Raw genomic sequence first — 9,901 nt, forward strand, 5'->3', positions numbered from 1 at the left:
TGAAGAGAGACTAGTTTCCAGGCATCACACACGATATACACCAGGCCGACAAGTTAAAAAAAATTTATTGATATACTAAGTTAACAGAAAGTAAGACAAACCCTGACACCACTCGCTAATGTCTTTCCCCTGCAAAATAAATTAACGTCAAAAAATAAAAAAACTGCAACCTAGGCCTAGTGTTAGTTTTCCAAAAATACTAGAAAAGCAACAGAATCTTTAGATGCACTTGAGCAAAAATCAGGTCATCTAGGCACTACCTCGCCCCTCCCCCCACCCCTCCCCCCAAACCACCGCAGGCTTCCTGGGGGAAGCATTTTCTCTCACTGGTAGGGCCTGATTGAACATGGGGGCTGGGCTGCTGTCCTGCTTCAACAAAGATCTTACGCTTCCCAGTTTCCCAGGGCAATAACATATTCGCCATTTGTTCTCTTTTAAAAAAGCAAACAAACAGCCATAGTTTAAAGCAGTTAGAAGTGACATACGTGAATGATTTTTTCTTTTAATTAAAAAACACAAATCAAGCCAGCAACTGGCACCGGTGCAAAGTTCTGGTCCTGTTTCCCCAGCGAAGCCTCTAGGCCCAGAGCCCTCTTACTCAGGTCAGAATTGTGAGCGTAACCAAAGCAAGGCACACTCTTTTTGGTACCAAAAAATATATATATAAAAATATGTCAAATCCTCTTAAGAGGACAGACTGGCCACTTGTTCCTCTCCATGACAAGCAAAGACACAACAGGATTAAAACACCCATTCAGGACACACTGTGACGCAGTCCATGCAGGGAACCCTGCACAATCAACAAGGAATCCCCAGTCAGCTGTGACTGCAGCCGCACACGCACACGCACACATAGCAGCAAATAAAAGAGCACTACTTTTATTGGTAAACATGACAACCAACTCTCCAGCGAAGGCAGTCACGCCTGCACGTGCACACACACACGCACACGCCCTTTCAAACATGAACCACATGGAGTCACAAGCACCAAAAACCCCACACAACACAGCAAGAAGGCAAAGTGGCTGGGAGTAAGGTGTTTGCAGAGTTAGCTTTGGGATTGGAGTAGCTGGTAAACAGAAAGGCACCACGTCGGGGTTTGGAGACCTGGCTGCTGAGGTCAAGTCAGCGCCGACACCCACGGGAGCCCCGTCGCCCCTAGGGCTTGCAGGGCTGCTGGTGGCCTGGCTCCGCACGGGGCGGTGCGTGGCCGAGAGGGAGCTGCAAAACCTGGAGGCTGTCAGCCCCTCCGAGGGGGAGGCATCCCAGAGGAGCCCCTCTTCACAGCCAGGGAGCATCTGGGTGTCCGGGAACCGGAGGGGAAGCTGGTGTTAGCAGCCCCGTGTGCAGGGATCCCTTTCTTCCAGACCTTGCAGTGAGCTGCAATTGCCCCCCACCCCCCACTTCTGGGGGGAGGGCGGAGGGGGCAATTCTCCCCTTTACTGCCCGCTTTCCAGTTCTAGCCTGGTTGTCTGGGACCCTCAGCTCTGCCAAGATGGGCACCACTCCTGCTGCCGCCCCACAGGCTACCGTGCAGAAGACCCAGAAGCTGCATGCGGACACCCCTTGGCAAGGTCCTGGACACGGGTCTGCCCCAAAGGCACACTGTTGAAATGGATTCAGACACACAAAAGCCATCTCTATTTGGCGCAGAGGGTGAGGGACGAGGGAGCTGGAGGTCTGGCAGGCCTACCCCTCCGAAAGCAGGGGCCACCGTGTGAGCCTGGGCTCCCCTGTGATCAAGGCAACAGGACAGAGGGAGTGCCCACACCTGCGGGCTGGAGTCCACGAACCAATGAGGCAGAAGAGCACCCCGCACCTCCACTTTTCTTTTGGCATCACGAAGACCCCACGCCTTGACCCACCTTCCTGCCACAAGCCAAACAAGGCAGCGCCCAGATTTGGTGCATCTGGGGGGAGGCAGCTGGGCTGGCAGATCTGGCCTTTCTGGGGGCCCTCTGCCGGGGGGGGGGACACTCAGATTGTGCCCCATTTCCAAACGGTTCAGGGGCAGAGCTTTGCAGCTGGGAAGGAACACATGGAATCCCCAAAGGTGGGAGGGATTGTCAGGGAGAGGCGGTGCCCATGTGGCAGAAGCCGTGCCAAACACCTGCCCAAAGCCAGAAGCTAGCTGGCCACGGGAGGGCGGGCCTACCTCCAGCAACTGCCCACACTCCCACCTTCCAGGGGCTCTCAGGGGCAGTTTGTGGGGCCATGGCTGTCCTTGCACAGAAGAGCAATAAACAGCAGAAAGGAGGGCAGCCAAAGTGACACCCTTCTGCTTTTGCCCCCTCTGGAAATGGGGAGGCTCTAGGGAAACAGCTCTGGGACCAGTCCCTCCCAGTTCATGCTGACTTCCGACCAACATTGGGGTGCTGCAGTTGTTAATCTGAACCAGAATTACAGGGCACCGAGGGATGTCTGTAGGGTTCCCGAGCACCCCAACAGCCAGCACCTGGCCTACATTCGGGCCGCAGCCTTGAGCTGTTGGCATGGGGCAGGGACAGGGAGACGGACCGGTCCCTTTTCCTTGGCCATCGGGCACCGCTCTAAAGGGGAGTCCTGACTGGCGAGGTCCCTTAACTGCCCCCGGCCCATCTTGTACAAACGTAGTTGAGCCCTGTCCGTCTGTCGGCCTTGCCCCCACCCCAGTCCATGTTCCTTCCCCATCACTGGGCAAGAACTACCAAGCTCGATTCCTCCTCTAACAGCTGTGCCCCCCAGAAATCCAGAGGAAAGCTGACCACCGCCCTATCGTCACAGGCCAGACAGGGCAGTTCAAACAGCAAACACGGGATGGCCTTGAAGAATGTTCGGCCAGAGACATGGGAGGCAGACTTCCTGAGGCATGTGGGAAGTGAAGCAATGGCCCAGAGGTAGGAAGGAGGGCCAGGCCAGGCCTTGGCAAGGCATCAAGGTACTGCCCTGCCCGAGATCACAGGCAGGGCTGGGGCACGTCCCCTTCAAGCCTGCCCTTGAAGGAGGCCACCCGGACCCTGGAAAAGGCTTGGGGGTGTAGGCAGGTATCAAAGCAAAACCAGAGGCCAGAGAAGGGCAGGCAAGAGCCGGGCAGCCAGGGGCATCAGTAATGTCTAAGGCTGAAAAAGCCCACGCTGGTGGGGGACTCCTTCACCGTGACCGTGATGAGGTTGGCAGTGACATCGGTGACAAAGACATGCTCAATGAGGCTACGGGTGGGCTTCCAGTCCTGGCTGGTCTGGACAGACACAGATGGGTTTTGTATGGCGCCAGGCGGCGAGGCTGAGCCGGGATCCGAGTCGGAGCTGCTCTCCTCTCCGGGGCTCAGCTCTGCCGGCAAGCCTGTCTTGCGTACTTCCCCGGCGGCCGCGTGGCCCTCCTGCCCGCCGGGGGCTGCGCTGCCCCTGACACAGTCCCTCTTGCCCGCAGAGGAGGACAGAGCTGCCAGCCTGGAAGGCAGCTTCTCACTCTTGCTGGTGTCGGAGGGCATGGTGGCCCCACTCCCCCCGGTGGGGCCGCCCCCGGCGCTCTTCCCCGTGGCTGGACTGGTGGCAGGGACACCCTTGCTGGCCATGGCATGGCGGGCAGCCACGCCCACCCCTGCGGTGCCGTTCTTAACACTCTGCAAGTCCAAGACCTGGAGGCTCAGCTCCTGGGTGGGGGCAGGCTGGGGGCCCAGGCAGCCGGCAGGGCCCTTACTGCTACTGTGGACATAGGGGGGCCCCCCTGCACTCCCCCCTTTCTGCTCCACAGCCCCACTGCTGGGGGCCTTTGGGACCTTGCTTCCCGGGGAGCTGATCCCCAGTTCCCCCTTCTGCGTCCTCACCTTGAGGTCCAGCCCGAGGCCGCACTTGCCGGAGGTCTGGGCCTTGAGGGCCAGTCTGCTGGCGGCCTGGGCCTGGCTTTGGCTCATTCGGTTCATGTAGTGCACGATGGAGCTCTGCCAGCTGATGCCGCCCCGGCTGGGGCTGCCAGCCATGCCCTTCATCAGGCTGGCCAGGTTCTCCGGGGTGGCCATGGCACTGGGGCCACCGCAGGCCTCCTTGGCGTGGGCCTTCAGGGCGGCCAGGCCTGCCACAGGGGCACTGAGCGGAGGGGGCAGCTTGCTGGCCGGCGCCCCCAGGTCCTTCCGGGCGGTCTTCAGCACCTTGGCCAGGCTCACGGGTCTCCGCGCCGCCTTCTGCTCCGGGGGCAGGGGCTTGCGGCCTCGCTTCTTCCGGATGGGATCCTTCAATTCAGGTTTGGCCACCAAGATCTGGGCCTTCTTCTGAGGCACTGGGTGGGTCTCGCGGCCCCGGGGACCTCTCTTGGCATCTAAATCACTGTCGTCCTCTTCGTCGGATGAGGTGGAGGAAGACGTAGAGGAAGAAGAGGAGCTGCTGGATTTGGAGGGGGCGTCGGGTTCCTGTGAAGACAGAGCACAGGTGTCGCGGCCGGGAAGGCCGGGCCCCAGGGCCCCAGGGCATCGGACACCTCAGAGCGGGAGCCTCCGGTGGGCGCCACGCTAGAGAAGCAGCGGGGAGGGAGCGGTTCCCCACCAGCTTGACCGGAGGAGATCGGTGAGCTTCCATGAAATGCAGTTAAAAGCAGAACGAGGAGAACAAAGAACAGGTGGTTTGTGAAATCAGAGCAGAGCAACAAAGCAAAGAACACGCGCGGTCACGTCCCGGACACCATGGCCTTGAAGGGGGACGCGAGTTTGGCTCCAGGCTCCCCAGCAGACGACACGGAGAGGGGAGCGCAGAGCTTACGAGGCAGACAAAGCAGTGTGTGTGAACGCTCCGTAATCTGAGGCAAGTGGACATCCTGCTCCAATCCTCCCACTTCCACAACGGACCCCTTCAGAACATTCCAGCACACAAGAAAACAAACCGCTGCCCTCCTGTCTTCTGGGCGTCAGCCCGAAGGCAAGTTAGCGCACCTGTGTCTCGCCGGGCCGGCATTTCCAAGGGGACACCTTAGGGAGACAGAGCCAACACCGGCTCCCTGCTGCGAAGCTCGCCTGCCCCCAGCTGGGCGCGATCCAGTCCAACCTGGAGCCTCAGAGGCTCCTTGCCCAGCCAGGCCCCCGGCCTCAAGGCCGCCTCCGTGGTCCCCAGCTGGTCACCCCAGCTGATGAGAGCCCGAGGGCACAGGACCCCTCTGCTCCCACCGTCCTGCTTGAAAGGAAGACTGTGAAGAGTGGGCCAGTGCGGACCAGCCAACAAGAGCTAAAGCGAGACTTTCACAGCCTCCTAGAAGGGCGGTTTTTGTACGTGACTGAGCTCTCAGCCACACTGTGTGGGCTTGGGATCCTGGGGCAGTGCCATCAAGAAAGGAGTCCAAGACACATCCCAGACTGGGGCCGTGACCCTTTTCCCCACCCTGCCTCTGAACTGAAGGGAGGGCGCTGCCCCGACCCCAAGTGTGTATCCCTGTGGGCCACCCGGGTCGGTTCGCTGTGTCTACTCAGTGAACCTATGAGCACCTACTGTGTGCGCGCCTCCTTTTCTGTTCCGGCAAGTAAGTGGTCAGCAGCCACGTCTGACCCTGCCGTCCACTAGACAGGAGTGCAGAAAGGACATCAAATGAACAAGACACCAGCTCTGGAGGGATCAGCCACCGCAGGGCCCTCTTTGTGGGAGGGGGAGGGGCAGGGGCAGGGTGGGAGGGGGAGCAGGAGCTTGCTGTTGCCCCCTGCTGGCAGAGGCTTCCAGCCACCAGCAAGGAAGGAAGCAGAAGACCTGGCTCTTCTGAGCAAGGGATGGACCTCTGTGGAAGAGCCAGCCCGATCCCCATTCTCCAGAGCCCTGAACCCTCCTGCCACTGCCTTCCAGTCTGTCCAGAGGGAGTGCGAGGAGGTCAGCGGCCCTGTGGGGCCGGCAGCCACCCACCTTGAGCTTGGAGTGCCGGCCACAGGACACCGCGGTGTGCTTCCTTGGCCTGCCCCTGGGCCTCTTGCCTCTCTTCCGGTTCTGCACCTCCTTCTCGTGTTCCCTAAAGACAATCACCAGTCAGGGTGGGAGAAGCCCTGTGCACACACCCTCTCCTCCCCCCACGGGAAGCCCAGGCCTTCGAACACCCTGACGCTCGGGGCCTGCGAGAGCTTACCATCATCACTCCCACTGTAGGAACACGCGCCACTCGTGAACATATCCAACCAAGACAGACGTCTAGACCATCCTCTTTCCAATACGGTATCATTTTTTTAACCTCTCATTTGCATTTGGGTAACAATGAGTGAAAGAAATTTCAGCAAAGCTGGGAAAGGAACAATTCTCCGGTTTTCTGACTCCTGTTCCGACAACCCTGTGCTAATCCCGGCCCTTTTCCACAAGCAGAATGTTTCGTGGAACTTCTAGAATGCAGCCCACTAGAAGGAGCCCTCGTCACATGGTCCAAGCCCAACGCTCCAAACAAGAGTCTCAGGCGGGCAGCAAAGGACCACTGGCCCCAGCCCCCGCCTGGCTGTACAGAATCCTTACCAGTCTACGAGCACTGGTCAGGGGAACCAAGGGCTCTGGCCGCATCCTGCGCTCTGGTCTTCCTGGAGCCAGTGCCCCTGGCCCACTGCCCGCTTCCCTTTCCTAACACCTCTCTGTTCCTAGACTGTGTTCTCGATAAATGCGCTGGAGGTGCCTGATTCTGAAGTGGCTGGCGCTCAAAGCCTGCACCTCTGGTAGGACACGTTTAATCAGCTCCCAGAACTCAGGGTCAGGAAGCCAAGATCGATGCCTCCAGCCCAACCCCCAGAGAAAGTTTGTATTTCAGGCTACCATGGGGAAGAGGCTTATCTGGAGACGCTTCGCAGTAATTAAAAGGGGCAACTGTCATCTCTTTGGGGCCTGGAGGGCCATCTCCTGAAGAATCCAATCAGTACAACCAGAGCTCACACTCTCCAAGGCAGCCAACCTGTCTCCGAGAAGGGCAGGAGCATTCCCTGGGTCTCCTCATTCCCTGGGTCTCCTCTGCTGACACACTGACCTGCACCGCACCTTGTCAACCTCAGACCTGCCCTTACAAATGCCCCCCCGCCCCACAAGCGCGGGACTGCCAGCTCCTAGTTTCAGCGGGGGGGTCCTCCTGGATGCACAGGGGGATTTCTCCTCCCCATCATGTAAACCAGATCATCCCACGTTTGTTCTCAACTCTCACACCTCCTGGATATCTGCTACCCTAGTTCTCGCGTGCTGTGCAGTAACGGACAAGGACACACATGCTCTCAGCAGTTAGGGTGCCATCTTGCAGAGAGAGGGACCAGCTCCCCGCCCCCCCGCCCAGGCTTACAAGACCCGAATTGTGAATTCAACAGCAGACAACCAAATTACCGATACATTTCTCCAAAGGTACGGAGGCAAGTGGACGCTGGCCTCGTCTCTGCTTACTCCGCCCAAAGCCCATATTTACTTGCTCCCCACTGCCATGGCCTCTTGGAGAAGATCCCAAATGACCCCCTACAGTGGTGGTAAAAAGTGGACCAGAGAACAAGCTGGCCAGACTGACACCAGATGGGAAACCTTCTGAGCAACTTAGTCATCTGCGTCTATCAACAGGGCAACTCACAGCAACGCACCCACTCCTGTCCCCCTGCCCCCCGCGTGCTTAGGGACATTGCTCCCCGGACCCTCCTGCCAAGGGCTGGCCCCTCCGTCACTTGCCCCTCGTCACCCTTTTGCCTATTTCAAGGAGGTCTCTCTTAACCCAACTCTAAAAATAGAGATGACTTCTAAAATTACAGAAGCAAGTTTGTCCCCTGAGACTGGCAAGGGTGTTCCCCCCCGACCCCGGGTACCACCTGTTTTGCAGCCTAAAGAAAAATAAATGTGTCGTTTCCGTTACAGAACCCACTAACTTTCTGCTGCGTGGCTTCAGCTCCCTCTCTGGGCCTTCTCTTGCTCAAGGGCACCCTCGGGCAGCACCGGGCAGCCAGGACACTATTTTTATGGCAAACCTGCCATCCTGGTTTTTATTAGTGCTGTTGGCAAATGACTCAACAGAAAAGGCCAACAAAAGAAGCCAGAACTTTTCAGGAAGGAACCGAGAAGGTTCATTTTTGCGAGTCCGGCTGTCAGAAACACCCAGAGCACCACTAACGCAGTGACTTGGGAGCTCTGGACATACCGTTGGCCAGCCGAGGGAAGGTCGGGGAAGGGCTCATCTGGGACCTCGAAGCTGGCCCCACCTGTACAGACAGCCACAGCACAGGAGGCCCTCAGACCACAGCCCAAGCCTGGGACCCCTGAAAGGCCGGCTGGGCCCTGAACCATACACGACAGGCCACGGTCTCCCCCACATTCTCCCCCACATTCTCCCCCTTCCCACACGTGCAGTTAACTTTCTCACTTCTTCTGGAAGGCCAGGAGCAGCCTTGGGTCCAGGATATTTTCCTCTGGCTCCCAGCTGTTGTGTCTGGAAAAGCAAAAAGCAAGGCGTCAAGAAGCACCAGGCCGTGACAGGCCACTTTAGAAAACAGCTGGAGTGGGGCCGCCCCCTCTGCCTCCGATCCCTGCCAGTGGCAAGGGCACGGGGTCTGTGGCTGAGGCTCCCCCACCCCACCCCACCCCACCCCACCCCACCCCACCCACGCCTAGGATGAGTTCCTGGAGACTGGGGGTCTTAAGGCCAACACCTCAGCCTCAAACTCCAAGTGAAACTACCACCTCAACCCTCAATTAACTAACATTCGGCCGCAGGAAAACTCCAGTCTCCCCCGGGAGGAAAACAAATCCCAATAAAATGGGAAGTTGCCGGAGGGAAGCCCCCAAAGCCTGGCCCGGATCCAGCGAGGGAAGGGAAGGCTGCTCCAGGATGCAGGGAGGGGAAGGCCGAGGGGCACAGAAGCGCAGCCCAAAGATTAAGAACAATGTGGCTGGCGCCCAGCGAGCGCGGGCCGGGGCACCGGGAGGGGAAAGCCAAGAAGGAAAAGTGGGGTCCGGGGAGAAAGGCGAAACGGGTGTGCCCGAGCGGCTGTAAACAGAGCCCCTTCCGGGGATGCCAAGTCCCCTTCCTTACTTTAAAAGGGGAAAGAAAAAAAAAAAAAGGAGCCCTTACATCCATCAATAGAAAGCTCAGGTTACAGCGGGGAAAATATGGACGGGAGGAGGGGGGTTCACGTCCCGCGGGGAGGGCTGAGGCGGGCCGGGGGCGCAGGCGACAAATGGGCGCAGGAGGAGCCAGAGGAGCGCGCGGCGCGGGAGGGAAGCGGGCCGGGGCGCGGGGCCGGGGCGCAGCCGGAGGGGCTTCCGGGGGAGGCCGCCCAGCCCAGCGCCCCGCGGGCCCGTAAACAAAGGGCGGCCCCGCGCAAGCTGCGCGCCCCCTTCCCGCCGAGCCCGCGGGGACCCCGCGAACTTCCCGCCGAGCGCGCGGACGCCCCCGCCCCCCGGGGCCGAGGCGGCGCGGGCGGGAAGGCGGGCGCCGCGTCGTCGGGGACTCACTTGGACGACCAGCCGCGCCACTTGACCAGGTACTCCAGCTTGCCCTGCAGGGAGAGAAGAGGCGCGTGAGCTGGGGCGGGCGGGCGCGGGGTGGGCGCGGGCCGGGCCGCACGCACCTTGCGGAGCCGCTTGCTCAGGATGCACTCGGCGGCGAAGACCTGCTCGCCCACGCTGCTCAGCTCCTCCATGCTGCCGCGCGCGCCCGTCCGGACCGCGGCGCCCGCCGCTCCCCGCTCCCCGCCGCCGCCGCCGCCGCCGCCGCCACCGCCGCCACCGCCGCAGTCGCCGCGCGCCCCGCCAGCCGCACACAAAGCACCGCCCCCGCCCCGCGTAGGGCCCGCCCCGCGCACGCGCACCGCCGCCGCGCCCCCGCGCCGCGCCCGGCCCGCGCCCGCCTCCGCGGGCCGCCCCGGTCCCGCGCCCGCCTCCGCGGGCCGCCCCGGTCCCGCGCCGGCCAATAGGCGCGCGGGGGCGGGCACGGGGCGGGGCGCGCATTGTTCGCGGCGGGC

General features: G+C 60.6%; 1 protein-coding gene across 1 annotated transcript; it reads right to left on the reverse strand.

The window, feature by feature from the left end:
- Nucleotides 1-48: 48 nt before the first annotated feature.
- CBX2 (chromobox 2) lies at nucleotides 49-9,619 on the reverse strand. Its single transcript, XM_045814437.2, has 5 exons — nucleotides 9,509-9,619; nucleotides 9,393-9,436; nucleotides 8,302-8,367; nucleotides 5,853-5,955; nucleotides 49-4,384 (listed from the first exon to the last, which is right to left on the reverse strand). Exons 1-5 carry the CDS (start codon nucleotides 9,578-9,580, stop codon nucleotides 3,083-3,085), a joined length of 1,587 nt encoding a protein of 528 aa, XP_045670393.1. The 5' UTR covers nucleotides 9,581-9,619; the 3' UTR covers nucleotides 49-3,082.
- Between the last annotated feature and the right edge of the window lie 282 nt (nucleotides 9,620-9,901).

Source organism: Ursus americanus, chromosome 23 (genome assembly GCF_024610735.1).
Source record: "Ursus americanus isolate L20-20 chromosome 23, mUrsAme1.1.p, whole genome shotgun sequence".
NCBI classification, from domain to species: Eukaryota; Metazoa; Chordata; class Mammalia; order Carnivora; family Ursidae; genus Ursus; species Ursus americanus.

Coding starts and splice junctions, on each gene's coding strand:
- CBX2 (XM_045814437.2), bottom strand. CDS start 9,580: ATGGAGGAGCTGAGCAGCGTGGGCGAGCAGGTCTTCGCCGCCGAGTGC. Junction 8,368..9,392: donor TGGCGCGGCTGGTCGTCCAA/GTGAGTCCCCGA, acceptor TTGCTTTTCCAG/ACACAACAGCTGGGAGCCAG. Junction 4,385..5,852: donor GCCGGCACTCCAAGCTCAAG/GTGGGTGGCTGC, acceptor CTGTCTTCACAG/GAACCCGACGCCCCCTCCAA.